Here is a 19,406-nt window from a genome sequence, read left to right on the forward strand (position 1 = left end):
AGCTGAAGTGTAGAACATGTAACTTTGTCAGCTAACAGGTTCATTAATCCCTTAACGACATACCACCTACATGCACGTGGCAGCGGTTAAGGGGAAATATGGAATGGGCTCATGGGCTGAGCGCGCTCTATACTCAGCGGGTGTCGGCTGTGTAATACAACGGATGCCTCACTGCAACGGGCGTAATCAACAATCACTTTGATTCCGCCTGTTTAACAACTTAAATGCCATTGCGACTGCAGCATTAAAATTGTTAGAATCAGGGGGGCGCCCCCTCTGATGTGCCATTACAGTAGTATTGCAGTACATCATGCAAGCTATCAAACGATCACTGGTTCAAGTCTCCTAGGGGGACTAATTAAAAGAAAAAAAACTTTTTTTTTTTAACTTTCCCCAAAATAATATATTAAAAGTTAAAAAACAAAAAACAAAAACCTTTTCCCATTTTTTACCTAAAGCAATGTTAAAAAAAATAAAATAAAAGTTAACATAACTGGTATCGCTGCGTCTGTAAAAGTCTGAACTATCACAGTATAGCGTTCTTTAACCCACTCGGTAAATACCGTAAAAAAAAGAAAAAATATACATAATTTGATATTTTCCACCGTCCAGCAGCACCAGCTCAAATAGCGGGTGGGTGCAAGCCTTAGGAACCCGATCCTTGGTTCCAAAGTTTCCAATATATCCAAAAATGTTTTTGCACAAGGGTAAATAAAAAAAATAAAAAATGTTTAATCGGAGTGCGGCCTATTTTTGGATTTTATGTGTATGTGTATAGATATATATATATAGATATAGATATATATATATATATATATATATATATATATACAATTAGTCCAAAAACAGATGAACACAGCACTCCAACATACCCATATATTAGGCCATGCGCTCGTTATCGGGATGAATCAGTTCCCCAACTTTTATATAGACCATAGAACAGAATAACGGCACCAGGACTTCGGACTAGATGAAACGGTGGATATATATAGTGAGCTCACTTGAGGTGAATAAATCCACCCTGTTTCATCTACTCTGAAGTCCTGGTGCGGTTAGTCTGTTCTGTGGTCTACATATATAATATATGTAACACGCAAATTTTAGGTTTTTTTGATCACCTTTATTCAAAAATGGAATAAAACGTGCTGAAAAAGTTTCATGTACCCCGAAAAGGTATTTGTAAAAACGACAGCTGGCTCCACACAAAACAAGCCCTCACAGCACTAAATTGACAGAAAAATAAAGTTATGGCTCTCAGAATATGGCGACCCAAAACAAATTATTTTTTTAGTAAATAGTTTTTTTTTCTAAAAGTGGTAAAACATTAAAAAATATATAATAAATTTGGTATTGCTGTAATCGTATCCACTTGTAGAATAACGTGAACATGTTGTTTTTACCGCCTGATGTATGCCGTAAAAAAAATAATTCTAAAAATAATGGCGTAATCACTGTTTTTTGCCCATTTCTCCCCACAAATAATATTTTTTCAGCTTCTTAGTACATTATGTGATGGTGCCATGGAAAACTACGATTTGTTTCGCAAAAAAAACAAGCCCTCAAATGGCTATGTCGACGAAAAAATAAAATGTTATGGCTTATGGAAGGCGGGGAGGGAAAAACAAAAATGAAAAAATGAAGATGGCTGCGTTCTTAAGGGGTTAATCAGAGACAGACTTGTTATAGGATATAGATCCAGGAAAGACCGTTAAGGGAGCAGGAACTAACATAGAAAGTTATGAGAATATGTCAGGCATCTGAACTTACCAAACAGAAGCTCAAAGTCTTAACAGGAGTAAGAGGGGGATAAAAAGGTTTCACAAGTGAACAAAATTACCAAATCTTACATGACACAGAGAGCTGAAGCCAATACGTTTAAGATAAACACGGCCTTTGATGATCATTTACTGGAAGTAATAACCTCATATCGTCACTCTTGTGATGAACTGTCTGTATGGGATGGTATATTGCTTAAAAAAATCTCAAATTGTAGTACCTTTCTCACTATGAAAAGACATGCTAGTCATCATACGTGAAGGCCATCTTGGGATTCAAAAGAAGGGCCAAAGAATCCCTGTTTTGTCCGTCTATGAATGACGATATTGAGCAAATTTTAGCAACTTGCACAAGGTGTTAAACTTCTGCTCCTGCATTACCTAAGGAGCCCTTACTACAAAGAGAAATGCCATGTGGACCCAGGGATATAGCTGAGGTTGATCTATTCAATTTGAATGGAAAAGAGCATCTGGCAATACTTGATGCATATCCAGAAGTTCTAAATCTGAATAACACATCATTTGAGGTGTGCAAGGTACTTAAACATTTTTGCAGATATGGAATAGCAGCAGAAGTCAGAACTGACAATGGTCTTTCATTTACAATAAGAGATTTTATTAAATTCACAGAAGATGGATTCAAATATGTGACTTCAAGTCCTAGATTCCTAGAGAGTAATGGATTTGCCGAATGTGGTGTAAAAATTATAAAGCAATTGTTGAAAAAAGCTGCTCATTCAGTTTAGGATGCTGGGTTGGCACTACTAGTCTGTCAGTTGTCCAGCTGCACGCAGTATAATCTGTCACTGCTCAGTGTACCCTTCTCTTTTGTGCTCCGGCCGCAGCGGTCTTTCCTGCACATAGTACACACTTTGCCTATGCACAGTGTAGCCCGCAAGCTCGGCTGTTTTCGAACTCCCGACCACCTTGTCCATCAATTGCCGCAGAGTAAGAGAAGGTAGCACGGTGGTCAGGGGGCGCCATTCTAGAAATGGGTATGGGACCCGAATCTATCGGACATTTATGGCGTATCCCAGAAAACACCTTTAACACTCCTGGGGGCCTTCATGCAGTTTTTGCATCAAAGTGTAACGTGTAAAAAATACACGCACATATCTTCACTTAATCGCCAGAACTGAACAGACCAAAAATATCAGCAATCCTGATTCTAGTAAACATCCAAATGGTCTGACTAGGGGCACAGGGTGATTGCATGCGCAATTGCTCACCTTCTCTCTCCTATAGTAGAAAAAAGACCCCCCCCCCCCAATGTGCACATATATTCTATTTATATTGATCAGTGGGGTGATGACCTGAAGAAAAGTTCCTGTACTCCTCTCTACCCCTTCTCTCCAGGGACCACTGGAAGGCTGTGTACATGACAGTAACAGACTGTGACACTTGCAGCTTTCGCCCTCCCTTACAGTGACACTAGTTTTGGCAAGCGTTTAAAGTCATGAAGCATTACATGTCATTGGCAGTGAAAGGGTTAAAGGGGTTTTCCGGTTTTAGCAAAAAAGTGTTCTTTGTATAATGAAAAGTCATACCCTATTCCAATATATTTTCTCTATCAATTTCTCGTTGTTTTAGAGATCTCTGCTTTCTATCATTCAGTCTGAACCTTCATTGTTTAATTTCGATGGATAAAAATCTGTCCTGGTCATGTGAGGCACACACAGCTCTGAAAACTGTAACGAGCTGTGCACCTGTGTGTCCATCACATGACCAGGACAGAATTTTATCCACTGGAAGTAAACAATGAAGGTTTCTGTTGAATGACTGCAAACAGAGATCTTAAAAACATGAGCAATTAATACAGAAAGTATGTTAGAAAATGTTCCGACTTTTAATTATACAATGAATAAGCTTAATTTGCTGTAATGTAATATAGCTATAAGACCCTGAAAGGTACAAGTTGATGCAAGTGGCTTCTGCAACTTTTAACTTTCTTAACACAATACAGAGTCTCGTTTCTGACAAGTACAAGTTTTTGTGTTTAGATGTTAGTGAATGATTTACTTCAACCAGCAACATCACTTCTATTTGTCTTTTTTTAAATTTTTAAGCATTGGCTTAAACTGCGCTTTGGGAGCTATTGAAATGAGGCCATTTATTGAAGCTATTGGGAAATGCACAACATCCCACATTATCTGTTATCCTAATGCAGGTAAGTAGTTCCTGCGGACTGTATCTTGTATACTGTTGACATGTTTATTTTTGTTCATTCAGCTCGGGTACATGTGGAGGAAACAGTTGAATTTTTATTAGCAGTCCGTTCCTGTGACATTTCATTCTTTTAACAAAAACTTATGAAGAATATTGCAGTTTTCTAGGTTTTACATTTTGGAGAGCAGCATAAATGCCACTACATCCCCACATACAAAATAGATCAATTGTGCCATATATTGATACAGACTAATAGAACTGTTGCATTCTCTATAATGATTATTAGAAACCATTTGCACCCATGCGATCACATCCTGAGGGAGGCGATGGGGTGATAGTGGGACCCCCCCCCCTCCCACTTAAACCATTTCCATGCTGTGGGCGCTACTGACCGCGGCATATAAGGGGTTAAACGGCAGGAAATGGAGGTTTCTCCGATTCCGGCTATTAGAGCAGGAGGCCATCTGTGACTAGACAACAGGGCACCCGCTCTACCTGTCATGGGACACCCATAAAGCCCCTTAATGACCTCTGTAAAAAGGGGTATTGGCAGTCATTATGGGGTTAAGCCCTTGCATTTTAGTTGGTTGAATAGTTTACATGTGGAGGAAAGGAGCTTCCATCATGAATATAAGAGGGATGTACAACTGTTCAACTTTTCACCCCTGAAGTAAGAAATAAAAAGTGCCCCGTACTTGGGAAAGAGCGAGCACCTATTCTCTCATATTGAAAAGAAAGATAATAACATGTAGAAACGTTCCTGTGTCGCCCCCTGGGATCACTGGAAGGCTGTACTCTTTCTTCCTGCACTCGCAGTTTTCCCCCCTACCTCCCTTAAAAGTTATGACGTAATACATAGAGTCCTTGGCAGTGAAAGGGTAAAAAGAGCTGGTTATTTATTATAGGACTAAGGGTATCGGGAATTATAATTTATAAGTGGGGGTAGTGTTAATTTCATCTAGGGCACTACTCCATCTGCCCTAGTTGAGTTCTCTTAGGCCAGGGCTACACCTACACTTTTTGTAGGGCTACTGATTGATTTTAACTCTTAAGTGACAGCTGCAGTCCACAAGATTTGTATTCAACACAATATATTCATTTGTAAAGCATCTGTAGCATTACATTTCAAATCATTCAGCCCTGACCTCAAAGTGCAAGAAAGCTAAAATCACCCAGTACTACCTTCCACACCCTGGTGAGCACCACCGTTGCGATTTAGTGGAATACGTTGAATGGAAGAGAGAAATGGCTGTGGATGAATAAGATTGAACTTTTATTGGTTTTATTTTAAAAGTTGTCATACATTTATGACTTTGTTCTTTAAAATGAGCCACTATCCTTAGAATTAAATTGTATTTCTTATTTCAGACCGATTTGTCCCCATGTGTGTTTATAGGTCAGAGAGTGACCTACTGTTTTTGGCTGAGCTGGTAAAGCATTATACAGGGGATTGTGTTAACACTGTAACAATACGCCAATGTGACCCCAGGAAGAAGCCGGGTAACCGGCGAAACGCACGTTGGCGTGTCTCTTCCCTTTTTAAGCCAATCCTGAGTTCGATAATCCCACTGCCCGAATAAGTTATTCAATATTCTATAGCAATGCCATCACTCAGTACCACCTATGGACATTGAGAAATGATGTGGCTCGCTCGCTACTTCTCCCATGGACCGTTCTGAGAAAGCGGCAAGGAGTTACACTGGATTGTATTGACCCGGGAAGGCAGCGATACAGCTCTACCACTCTGACCACTTTGATGCATGGGTACGCGATCTGTCAGTAATACCTATGGATGCAGCTAGATTCAACTGTACATCGGATGGCCAGCAGGATTGGGATCATATCCCAATCAAGATAAGCCAGCATTAAGGTGCGATGACTGCGGGTGAAACGGAGGGGATCTGAAAGCCTCCTAGCTTGTCTGCTACATGGACCTTACCCTAGCTTAGACACGGAGAGCTGTCTCCCAACTAGGCTATACTGGCATATCGTTACAGTGTCAACACTATTCCCTGTATAACGATTTACCTGCATGACCATAAATAGTGTGCAATTCTCAGACCTATGATAACAAATCGGTCTGACATAAATCCAATTTCATTCTCAGGATAGTGGGTCATTTTCGCTAGCAAAGCCATAAATATATGACATCTTTTAAAAGAAAACTAATAATTTTCCACGCTGCTTTTCTCTCATCCCATGTTACTCTTCCCTGAAACATGTTCCTTTAAAGTGCCAATGGCTCTTTGGCCTTTCCCAGCACTCAACATCCGGGCATTCCCCACCAGCTTCGTTTTAGCTTCGCGACACCCCTGCATATTTGTAAAAATGAAAAACCTTAAATTGTTTTGTTAATTTGGTCCTTTTTTTCTTTCTTACTTTTAGGTCTCCCAAACACCTTTGGTGGTTATGATGAAACACCAGAAGTGACTGCTAAACACATTAAGGTAACTTGCTTTGCTGTTCATAGTACTCAACTGGTGTACGATATGTTCCCACTTGTTGTCATTAAAGAGACTCTGTCACCACATTATAAGTGCCCTATCTCCTATATAAGGAGATCGGCGCTGTAATGTAGGTGACAGTAATGCTTTTTATTTAAAAAAACGATCTTTTTTCACAACGTTAGGAGCGATTTTAGTTTATTCTAATGAGCTTTCTTAATGCCCAAGTGGGCGTTGTACAGAGGAGTGCATGACGCTGACCAATCGGCATCATGCACTCCTCTCCATTCATTTACACTGCACTAGCGATATAGTTATATCACTATGTGCAGCATCATACACAAGCCCTAACATTACTACAGTGTCCTGATAATGAATACACATGACCATCCAGCCTGGACGTCATGTGTACTCAGAATCCTGACACTTCTGAATCTTTTCTGTGAGATTTACAGCAACGGATACGAAATCTCGTTTACCTCGTAATCTCGCGAGATTTCGTATCCATTGCTGAAACTCACAGAAAAGATTCCGAAGTGTCAGGATTCTGAGTACACATGACGTCCAGGCTGGATGGTCATGTGTATTCATTATCAGGACACTGTAGTAATGTTAGGGCTTGTGTATGAGACTGCACATAGCGATATAACTATACAACGCCCACTTGGTCGAAAGTAAAAGTACGCCCACTTGGGCATTAACAAAGCTCATTAGCATAAACTAAAATCGCTCCTAACGTTGTGAAAAAAGATCAGTTTTTTAAATAAAAAGCATTACTGTCACCTACATTACAGCGCCGATCTCCTTATGTAGGAGATAGGGCACTTATAATGTGGTGACAGAGTCTCTTTAAGTAAAAAATGTTAGTTTGTAAGTTTTAGGCCATGTTCACTGTGGATTTTTTTTTTAGATAATTGACTGCAGAAATCTACAGCTGACACTCTGAATTCTGCTACGCATTGACCAGCAGATCTGCACGTGGATTAGCCCCATTGTAATTTAATGGAACCAATCCCTGTCGATCTGTGTCGGTTGAATGTTTGAAAGGTTGATTCTTAACGCACAAAATCCGTGAGTAAATGCTGACAGAATCCTCAGTGCGTGAACATGGCCTTAGGCTAAGTAACGGTGCCATGGATTGATTCCTAATCACATAATGTTAATTACATTTTCAGGACTTTGCTATGGATGGTTTGGTGAATATCGTTGGTGGCTGCTGTGGAACCACTCCAGCACATATTAGGTAACACTAGAAAATCAAGTATTTCTTCTTAACATTTCTTTATACCATAATCGTAATGAAAATTAAAATTTTGTTTTTTCTGTTTTATCAGAGAAATTGCAGAATCCGTGAAAAACTGCAAACCACGAGTTCCTCCTTCCTCTGTGTTTGATGGCTACATGCTGCTTTCTGGTAGGTACGAATGTTACTCACTATTAGAAATCGGGCAGCCTGTGATATGACGTTTCTATGAAGGAAACTTTGTGGCTTTCTCTAACAGTGGTTTTTAAGCTGACAGGGCAGGTAATGGTGTATCCATTTTTCACACTCCGTTATCACTGTTGCTAGTCCTAGACCATAGTCCCATGAGTATGATCGTAATACTGCAATGGGAATGTAGCATAATTTGTCAGTCACATTAAAAATAATGGCAATATATGTGGTAAGAAGTTAGTGTTTCTTCAAGACCACCTACCACACTATGAAATTAATAATGTGCTAGAAGGTGCAGTATGCATTGAGCTTTTATGAACATAGTGTAGGGCCTACGTTCTCACTCTGGGTAGACATCATGTCTATAGGGTGTAATCGCACTGTCCTCATGCAGTGCTTATAGTGTGCAACATATTGTATTATTTTAGCATTGTAAGTACTCTGATGTAATTTATTTGAGTGGGGGGTACTTGGCTATGAAACACTGTTGTAGTGTGTAGTCCTCCCTCTTGTTTACATTTTTGTAGGGATGCCTGAGTTTAACCCCTTCCCGACATTTGACGTACATGTACGTCATGGAAAGCATTGACTTCCCGCAAAATGCCGTACATGTACGTCAAACGTTTGGCACCGGCTCAGAAGCTGAGTCGGTGCCATCATCGTCGGATCTCAGCTGTATCTTACAGCTGACATCCGACTGTAACGGCGGGGACCGAAATTAGCTTCGATCCCCGCCATTAACCCCTTAAGTGCAGCGCTCAAACGCGATCGCTGCACTTAAGGTGTTTGCAGCTCATCGGAGCCCCAGCAATGAAATTGCCGGGGTTCCGGTGGCTGCAATGGCAACCGGAGGCCTAATACTGGCCTCCCGGTCTGCCTAGCACCGAAGCCGGTCAAGATCCGCCCGGCGGCGGAGCCTGATCGGCTTCCGTAGCTGCCGGCAAGATGGCGCCGGGTCAGGAGCTGATCCGGCGTCATCAGCGGTGGAGGTCAGCTGTACTGTACAGCTGACATCCACCTGTAACGGCAGGAACCGGAGCTAGCTCCAATCCCTGCCATTAACCCCTTCGATGCAGCAATCGAAAGCGATTGCTGCATCGTAGCGGTTACAAGCAGATCGCCAGCCCTGACAGGCAATCGGGACTGGCGACTGCTGTTATGGCAACAGGAGACACAATGGTCTCCTGCTCTGCCATTACGGAAGCCGATTTAGGCCCCGCCGGGAGGCGAAGCCTAAACGGCTTGCTGTCAGTGAATGACTGACAGATCTAATACATTGCACTACATAGGTAGTGCAATGTATTAGAAAAAAAAAAATCTGACCGTTGGACCTTCAAGTCCCCTAGTGGGACTTGAGAAAAAGTGTAAAAAAAGTATAAAAAAGTGCAAAAAATAAAAGTTTGAAAACAATAAAAGTTTCAAGTAATCAAATAACACACAATCCCCCTTTTACTCTTATCAAGTCCTTTATTATTGAAAAATAATAATAAACCATATGTATTTGGTATCGCCACGACCGTAACGACCGGAGGTATCAAAATATTATATTATTTATTGCACGCGGTGAACAGCGTAAAAAAACCCCGTAAAAAACGTTACCAGAGTTTCTGTTTTTTGGTCACTTTGCCCTACAAATATTACAATAAAAAGTGATCAAAAAGTCGCACGTATCCAAAAATGGTACCTATAAAAACTATAGCTCGTCCCGCAAAAAACAAGCCCTCATACAACTCCGTCGACAAAAAAATTAAAACGTTATGGTTCTCACAACTTGGCGACAGAAAAAATACATTCTTTTTACAAAAGTAATTTTATTGTGCAAAAAGTTGTAAAACATAAAAAAGTGCTATAAATTAGGTATCGCCGGAATCGTACTGACCCGCAGAATAAAGTTAACATGTAATTTATAACGCATGGTGAACGCTGTATAAAAAAAACAAAAAAAGCTGTGCCAGAATTGCGTTTTTTTGTTTACCTAGCATCCCAAAAAATAGGATAAAAGGTGATCAAAAAGTTGCATGTACCCCAAAATGGTACCAATAATAACTACAGCTCGTCCCGCAACAAACCAGCCTTCATATCGATACGTCTATGAAAAATAAAATTAGTTATGGCTCCAATAAGTCAGGAAATAAAAAAAATATGCAGTTGTGCCCGAGGGGAACATTTCTTCTGTTTCAAGAGGCGATTTATCAAGGACCTAAAATTAGGGAACCAGGAAGGGGAGGGCCCAAACATATCCGCTGGAAGCGACGGTGCCCGTATTATACCAGGCTAATACTTTCCCAGCAAAATTCCCCAAACTACAAAGGCGCGGAGTGTGGACCAAAAGGGGGATGAGAAATGACACCATTTATCAGTGCGACACCGGCCTGTGCATAAAGGATTGCTTCACAGCGTAACACACATCTATGGATTATTTTTATTTTTTTATACCACCTGACTATGCCCCTTATATACTCCGCCCCGCTTACATGTACCCCCACATTATAAAACACCAGCAATACTCAAACAAATATAGTACCAAGCAAAATCCGCTCTCCAAAAGCCAAATGGTGCTCCCTCGGCCCTGAACCCTACAGCGTCCCCAAACAGCAGTTTCCTTCAACATATATGGCATCGTCATACCCGGGAGAACCCTTTTAACAATTTTTGGGCTGTATGTTTCCAGCGTCATAAGCTGGGCATGACATATTTGCCACTGAATGGCATATCTAGGGAAAAATATTTTTTTTTAATTTGCACCATCCGCAGTGCATTCATTTATGGAAAAGACATGTGGGGTGAAAATGCTCACTACACCCCTTAATTAATGCCTTGAGGGGTGCAGTTCCATAGTGGGGTCACTTATCAGGGGTTTCTTTTTATTATTTCACATCTGAGCCTCTGCAGTTGTGAACCAATACTTTGTAAATCGCCAAATTAGGCCTCCACTCCGCATGGTACTCTTCACTTCTGAGCCCTGTCATATGTCCAGACAAAAGATTAGGGCCACATGTAGGGTGTTTCTAAAACCGGGAAACACCGCATAATAATTAGAGGGCTGTCTTGTTATGGTGGCACAAGCCGGGCACCACATATTGGCATATCTATGGAAAAAAATCCCATTTTCACTCTGCAACATTGAGCGCACACTAATTTCTACAAAACACCTGCAGGGTTAAAATGCTTACTACACCCCTTGGTAAATGCATTGAGGGGTGTAGTTTCCAAAATGGGGTCACTTCTGGGGGGTTTCCACTGTTTTGGGCCCACAGGTGTCCAGAAACCAATCCAGCAACATCTGCACTCCAAATGGCGGTCCTTCCCATCTGAGCCCTGCGGTTTGCCCAAACAGCAGTTTATGACCACATATGGGGTATTGCCGTACTCGGGAGAAATAGCTTTACAAATGTTGGGTTCTTTTTTTCTTTTATTTGTTGAGAAAATGAAAAAATTTGCGCTAAAGCTACGTCTTATTGAAGAAAAAGGACTGTTTTTATTTTCACTGCCTAATTCTAATAAATTCTATGAAACATCTGTGGGGTCAAAATGCTCACTACACCCCTAGATGAATTCCTCAAGAGGTGTAGTTTCCTAAATGGAGTCCCTTTTTGGGCGTTTTCATTGTTTTGTCCCCTCAGGGGCTTTGCAAATGTGACCTGGCATCCGCAAATCATTCCTGCTAAATGTGATCTCAAAAAGTCAAATAGTGCTCTTTCCCTTCTAAGCCCTGCCGTGTGTCCAAACAGCCGTTTATTACCACATGTGGGGTATTGTTTTACTCGGGAGAAATTGCTTTACAAATTTTGTGGTGCTTTTTCTCCTTTAGTCCTTCTGGAAATGAGAAAAAATTAGCTAAACCTACATTTTCTTTGAAAAAATGTAGATTATTATTTTCAGGGCCTACTTCCAATAATTTCTGCAAAAAAACTGTGGTGTCAAATCGCTCACTATACCCCTAGATAATTTCCTCAATGGGTGTTGTTTCCAAAATGGGGTCACTTGTGGGGGGTTTCCACTGTTTTATCCCCTCAGGGGCTTTGTAAATGTGACATGGCCTCCGCAAACCATTCCTGCTAAATTTGAGTTCCAAAAGCCAAATGGCGCTCTTTCCCTTCTCAGCCTCGCCGTGTGTCCAAACAGCCGTTTATTACCACATGTGGGGTACTGTTTTACTCGGGAGAAATTTCTGTACAAATTTTATGGTGATTTTTCTCCTTTAGTCCTTGTGGAAATGAAAAAAAATTAGATAAACCTACATTTTATTTGAAAAAATGTAGATTTTCATTTTCACAGCCTACTTGCAAAAATTTCTGCAAAAAACCTGTGGTGTCAAAATGCTCACTATACCCCTAGATAATTTCCTCAAGGGGTATAGTTTACAAAATGGGGTCACTTGTTTGGGGTTTCCACTGTTTTGTCACCTCAGGGGCTTTGTAAATGTGACATGGCCTCCGCAAACCATTCCTGCTAAATGTGAACTCCAAAAGCCAAATGGCGCTCTTTCCCTTCTCAGCCACGCCGTGTCTCCAAACAACCGTTTATTACCACATGTGGGGTATTGCTTTACAAATTTTGCGGTGCTTTTTCTCCTTTAGTCCTTGTGGAAATGAGAAAAAAAATCGCTAAACCTACATTTTCTTTGAAGAAATGTTGATTTTAATTTTCACGGCCTACTTCCAATAATTTCTGTAAAAAACCTGTGCGGTCAAAATGCTCACTGTACCCCTAGATAATTTCCTTGAGGTGTCTAGTTTCCCAGATGGGGTCACTTTTGGGGGATTTTGACTGTTTTGGCACCGCAAGAGCCCTTCAAACCTGACATGGTGCCTAAAATATATTCTAACAAAAATAAGGCCCCAAAATCCACTAGGTGCTCCCTTGCTTCGGAGGCCGGTGCTTCAGTCCAGTAGCACGCTACGGCCACATGTTGGATATTTCCTAAAACTGCAGAAACTGGGCAACAAATATTGAGTTGCATTTCTCTGGTAAAACCTTCTGTGTTATAAAAAAATTGTATTAAAAATGTATTTCTGCAGAAAAATATGAAATTTGTAAATTTCACCTCTACTTTGCTTTAATTCCTGTGAAATGTTTAAAGGGTTAAGACATTTTCTAAATGCTGTTTTGAATACTTTGATGTGTGAAGTTTTTAAAATGGGGTGACTTTTTTGGGGTTTCTAATATATAAGGCCCTCAAAACCACTTCACAACTGAACTGGCCCCTGTAAAAATAGCCTTTTGAAATTTTCTTGAAAATGTGAGAAATTGCTGCTAAAGTTCTAAGCCTTGTGAGGTCATAGAAAAATAAAAGGATGTTCAAAAAACGATGCCAATCTAAAGTAGACATATGGGTGATGTTAATTATCAACAATTTTGTGTGGTATAACTGCCTGTCTTACAAGCAGATACATTTAAATTGAGAAAAATGCTAATTTTTGCAATTTTTCGCTAATTTTTGGTGTTTTTCACAATTAAATACTGAACATATCGAGCAAATTTTGCCAGTAACATAAAGTCCAATGTGTCACGAGAAAACAATCTCAGAATCGCTTGGATAGGTGAAAGCATTCCGGAGTTATTACCACATAAAGTGACACATGTCAGATTTGAAAAATGAGGCTCTGTCAGGAAGGTCAAAAGTGGCTAAAGAGGGAAGGGGTTAAAACGACAATTCCCCTTTGGAGAAATTATTTGTATGCATAAATCGCAATTACCTAATGATATTATTAGAAACCATCTCTTCAGCTGTATGAGATTTATGATGGGGGTGTGGAGTGTGTTGGTATTGTGACATAACTGTCCCTTATCATCAATAGTTATAGAGTACCTCTAAGTTTGAATATCATTTTGTTTTTCAGTCCAAAACCTGTTCTAGTTGGGAGGCTCTTACTGAAGATGGATTTCTATAGCTCATATTGACCTCAATGATAAATCTGTATTTAGTAAACTCTTAAACTTACACTTGTAGTTGGTTCAGGCAGAAATAATTTTATAATTTAAATGGTCACTAACTTTTCAACAAACTTTGCATAAATAAATTGTGCAAAAGAATATAAGAAACTTTATAATATCTTTATTAGAATAAAAAAATACATCTTTCTCCACTTATCAGGCTACTTTTCTACTTGCCCCACCCTAACTGTTCACTCACTTAGGCCTCATGCACACTTCCGTTTTTTCCTTCAGGGTGCTATCCGTTTTTGTCACTGATAGCACCCTGAACCAATTCATTTCAATGGGGCCATGCACACCTCAGTTTTTTTGACGGTCCGTTGCTCCTTTCCGTTCCAAAGTAGAGCATGTCCTACTTTGGTCCAGGATTCCATGACCGTGAGGCCCATGCAAGTCAATGGGGCCGTCAAAAAAACTGAAGGCACACGGAAGGGATCCGTGTGCCGTCCGTGTGTGACGGAGCCGTTGCCTAGCAACCGCCGGGCGGGCAGAAAAACATGACAAAAATATTGCACTAATCGGCAGCCACTAGTCTCTATCAATAACTGATAGAGAAAAGAGGCTGTTGATTAAAAATAAAATAAAAAGCCTTTCATACGTACCCGGTCGTTGTCTTGGTGACGAGTCCCTCTTCTTCCTCCAGTCCGACCTTCTTTTGTGACGCGGCAGCCTGTGATTGGCTGCCGAGGCATGGCAGCCTGTAATTGGCTGCCGAGGGCGCGGCAGCCTGTGATTGGCTGCCGAGGCGACATGGATTTGACGTCATCGCTGTAGGCTGGACAGGAGGAATGTAAGTATGAATTATTATTTTTTTTATTACATTATTTCCGCGCGCCGAGCATGGTACGTTCACCCTGGACAGTACCATGCTCGGCGCACGGAAACACGGAGTGCACACGGGAGTGCACACTGAAACCACACGGCCGCTAAAACGGGTTCACGGACCCGTCAAAAGCGGCCGTGAAAAAGGTGTCGGATGTGTACATGAGGCCTTATACTGCTAAATTCGTCTCGTCAAGATAAGACAGACTACCAGTTCTCTGAGGGATCAGATTACATGCTGTCTATGGAGAGGGGAAGGAGAACACAGACATGATAGCAGTTTGGCTCCACCCACTAACTCAGAGAAAACTGATAATTAGAGCCTGCAGGGGGAAAACTGCAAAAAAAATTGAGGGTACCAGTCCTATAATGGCCAAAAATAGTGCACACACATGACGGCTTATTCCAAAAAGTCACCTGAAAGGTTGTGTACGCTTTAACTTTAGTGGGAAGCAGGATTTGGGGGAGCTCTGTATCTGAAAATTGGAGCTCCGACCTCTACATATTATTAAATTATTTAGCAAGGAATTTGGGACCTAATAACGAAATGTTGAAAGTTAGAGGTACACGTAAACCTTTTATATGTATACCACTGTGTTTTTTTCTTAGTGATTCCTTTATACATATTATCTGTAACATGTTCCCATCCCTTGGTTGAACTTGATGGACATGTGTCTTTTTTTCAACCGTACAAACTATGTAACTATAAATTGTGTTTAATTTTTCTTGCACAGGTTTGGAACCATTTAGAATGGGGCCTTATACTAATTTTGTTAACATTGGGGAGCGATGTAATGTGGCTGGGTCAAGAAGATTTGCCAAGCTTATTATGGCTGGTAATTATGAGGTAAGCTTTAAGTAATTAATGTAAGTATTATTTTAGATTGCTTATGTGAACATAATATGGGACTAAACCTAATTGGGGTTGTCATGATACCTAGAGTTTGGACTTTGATACCAATACTTTGTGTAGTAGTGAGATTCTTGGTACCAAAACAATACTTTGCCTATATAAAAAAAAGTTCTTCCATTTTCTGATGTGAGGCACATGGTCTGATGAATTTTGAGCATCTATTCGCCCCACAATAATAGTAATTAACCCCATCATGTACAACAGTCTTAATAGGAAACATTGGGCTAATGTGTGAGGTACATGATGGGGTTAATTACTATTAATGTGTCCCACATGGAGGTTCAAAATTCATAATATAATGTGCCGCACATTAATAAGTGAAAGAAAGCCGTTTTATTTCTTTCTTCAGCGTAAACCTAACAAAATGAAGCTGTAAATTTGTTGTGCAGGCTATTAGTCGCGACGATACCAAATATGTGCATGTTATTTTATGTATTGAGACTTTTTTTATTTTAATGTTTAATATAAAAATTGTGTGTGTATTTTTTACAGATTATTTTTTATTTAACATTAGTAAACAGACAGTTGATAGGGCATGCCGAAGTATGCCCTGACAGGAAATGTAGTCCTTCCATGGACCCTGGGCTGTCTGTCCATATAAGGTATGTCCCTCGATCGCGTCACAGGGATTCCCTGTGATGCGATCATTGGGGAGGGGGGCGCCGTCTCATTTTCCCCTTGATTGCTGTGGTCAGCTTTGATCGCGGCACTCAAGGGGATAACAGCGGAGATCAGAGCGGGGCTGCGGCTGTGTATTAATGTGATGGCCTCCTAATGTACCTAATTATGTAGCAGTAATTTTTGCAAGAGGTGATATAAACAGTGCATTGACTTTTAGTCTAATATCCGTTATTGAAGGTTGTTCTTAAACTCTTTCAGACCACTGCAAATATACGGCAGTTAAGTGTCAGTCTGCAGATTAGTTATGGTCCTCCTTCTCCCAACGATCGCAGCGTTTGTACAGTATTGAGTGTCCAGATCTGGCTGTAATAATCGGCCTCTGGTCTGGGTGACATTATCGGACCTGATTGGTTCAGATCCTGATAACGGCACCTAGAACAGAGGCTGTTAATTGCTGTCAGACCTAGACAGCCCTTTGCTGCTGGAACGCTGCGATCGCCGGGTTCCAGCAGCATGGTAATGTCCAAGTCTGATAGCATCTAACGTTCTCTGGTCTGGATGCAGTCATCTGGACCTGAATAAATGTAAATAAATTAACTGTTAATAAATATAATAACGTTTAAAAAAAATGAAATATCCCCCAAAAATTAAAGCCTCCCTCCCCAAAAAAGTACATACCTCTACAAACCCACATGCACAATTCGATCTCCTGCATGACATAAACAGATTTTGCATAGGCAACTGGTTCTTAGGTATTCAAACGTCACATTTGTGTATATAGTAATAACCCCCAGCCACCAAATTTTTCCTGTTCTACCCGGGCATTATCTGCTTTTGCGCCTTCATGCAAAACTAAAATAGTGTCTCTGTACTCGGAATTATAGCATCGTCATACGTCACATGTAAGCTTTGCCTTTCTTTTCCACATCTTGTGACCCTGCATAGAATAAAGAATATTAATTCCTAAATTGGTGAGTGCCGCGACTATCTCTCCTCTTGGAGTATTACATGTTTAGTCTTTGTTTCGTTGTCACACTTCACTATCCAGGCTTCTTGCTGAGCTCTATAAGTTCACATGTTCATTAGCTTAATTGGGACTTGTGGTTCATAGACAGAGAAGTGGCAGTTTTATTTTATTGTTTTTAGTTTTTTTTTTTTTAGTTTTCTGATAATTTTTTTTCTAAATAAATAAATAAATAAATTAAATCTATATCAGCTACAATTAATACATAAGAAAACCCTATGTGTCCTAAAAAAATAATAATCAGGAGTAACTAAGAAATAAATAATAATTTAAAAAATCACCTTTAGAAAACATCATTCCGAATGGTGAAATTTTGCTCTCGGCATCAAGGCCCAAAACGTCCCTCATCCTGAAAGGGTTAAAGGGAATGTTTTTTCGGAAAATTACCTATAGTTGAAATCAAGTTTTTGTGTTAAAGTTATATTTTTTTAATTTTTGGTGATGTTTCTAATTTTCAATGTCACTATCTATATTAAAAAATTTATCTGAGCTGTTGCAGTTTTCACTTTGGCCACTGAGCGTCGCAATAGACTGACACTTCCTGTTCTGTAGAGCTCACTTCTCAGCAGTTATCTCATTATCATCACAGGCAGGATTATAATGATGGTAACACCTCTATATAGATAACAATAGGTGATGGACACAGCTCCCTGTACAATGATCTCTGCAGTGCACCGGTCACAGAGCATACACACAATATTATACCATAGAAGTCAAGGAGTCCTTTCTGGACACTAGTTTTTTATGTCCATGTGGCTGTTATAAAGCGCAGAGAAGTTGCTCATGCAAGATGTCTGCCCCATAATCGTTAAAAAATATTTAGAAACCTAAATCGGAAAATAAAAACAGATTAGAAGAAAATGTTGTCATTTTACTAATTTTCATTTGTAAAAAAACTTTCTGCTGCAAAAACAATTATTCCCAAGTATGACTACTGAACAGACTCGAAGGAATAAAAGCAAAAAAACGGGTGTCTTCCATGCGCTACTGATCGAGGTAGTCATCCATATCATCCAATATGTGAAAAGTCGGAGATTAGTCCGTGGAAAAAGGATTTATTGAATATAACACGACTGTTTGACAATGAACAGTTTCAAAACCGGACCGGTTTCTTCCTCAGGTAACAATACAGATACGTAACAGGGTGGAGTGTCGGTTAAATAACCGATTAAAAGGTCAAGTGAGGACAAGAACTACCGGGTCGGGTACATAGATTAAACAGAGTTGCATATCGAATAATACATATGATTACAAAACAATTTAAAATAAGTAAAACGATTAAAAGTGTGAGTTTGTGTAATGGTTAAAAACATAGTTACTTTTCATATTTTATAAAAGGGAAATATCTGATCATTATATAAAAACACTAAACAAAATAAAATCTATATGCACATATATATATAAATGTCATATACACATGTATTTTATCGGACAAATACCACTGTATAAAAACTTTGATAATCAAAAGGTCTTAGTTTAAAAAGGAAATTTGTTTAAGTGGGGGGATAAATTTAAAAAGAATTTATTTCATAGTATTCTTAACCCTTAAAGTGATTACCGTAAAGGATATTTTAGCATATGAATGGGGTATCATTCTCTTTATAGTTGTTTCTAAAGTCCTTTTTTATATATATGTTTATTTCTATTTTTATATTTAACCATAAAGATTCATAAGTTTTAAGCCATAATATTTTTTCTGCGGATTCTGTATGTATACAAAATTCATGTTTCCTTATTGCTCTATAGTTATATCATTTCCATAGAAAAGTACTGATTTTTTATTTAATATTTTTTATTTTTTACTGGACATTAATGTTCTTTTTTTAAAAAACAGTCATAGTTTTTATTATTTAGAAAAATTCTGTGTCTATACATTTTTTTCTTTTTTTTATATAGGTATGGTCTTTGCCGATTCCTATATAGTGATATATATAGTCACCTATAACGAAAATCTTAGTGTTCTTTGTGTCATTGAACTGATCAGAAATAAATTCGTTTTGTTAAATTATAATCTCACTAATTTCATTTAGACCTTCAGGTTTTAAGGTCTTCAGTTTATAAATCCAATAGATTTCCCTTTTGCAAAGTGCATCATATCTGTCCACTCGGTTTACATTTATATGTTCAATAGGTGTAATATTGAAACACTTGAAATCACTATTATGAGATAGAGTACAGTGTTTAGAGATACTGTGCAGGAGAAATTTTTGCTTACAATTAGAACGGTGTTTATTTAGTCGGCAATGTAAGGGTTGAGTGGTTCTTCCCA

The 19,406-nt window shown here is 39.4% G+C and overlaps 1 protein-coding gene across 2 annotated transcripts in view; it reads left to right on the forward strand.

Moving 5' to 3' along the window:
- Nucleotides 1–19,406, forward strand: part of MTR (5-methyltetrahydrofolate-homocysteine methyltransferase) — a 134,561-nt gene that overhangs the window by 34,860 nt on the left and 80,295 nt on the right. For both annotated transcript variants that reach the window (XM_075862762.1, XM_075862763.1), the window contains exons 9-13: nucleotides 3,842–3,942; nucleotides 6,327–6,388; nucleotides 7,561–7,628; nucleotides 7,720–7,799; nucleotides 15,314–15,426. In XM_075862762.1, coding sequence (XP_075718877.1) covers nucleotides 3,842–3,942; nucleotides 6,327–6,388; nucleotides 7,561–7,628; nucleotides 7,720–7,799; nucleotides 15,314–15,426 — 424 coding nt within the window. The remainder of the gene's footprint in view (nucleotides 1–3,841; nucleotides 3,943–6,326; nucleotides 6,389–7,560; nucleotides 7,629–7,719; nucleotides 7,800–15,313; nucleotides 15,427–19,406) is intronic.

This window comes from Rhinoderma darwinii, chromosome 4, assembly GCF_050947455.1.
Source record: "Rhinoderma darwinii isolate aRhiDar2 chromosome 4, aRhiDar2.hap1, whole genome shotgun sequence".
Taxonomy (NCBI): Eukaryota; Metazoa; Chordata; class Amphibia; order Anura; family Rhinodermatidae; genus Rhinoderma; species Rhinoderma darwinii.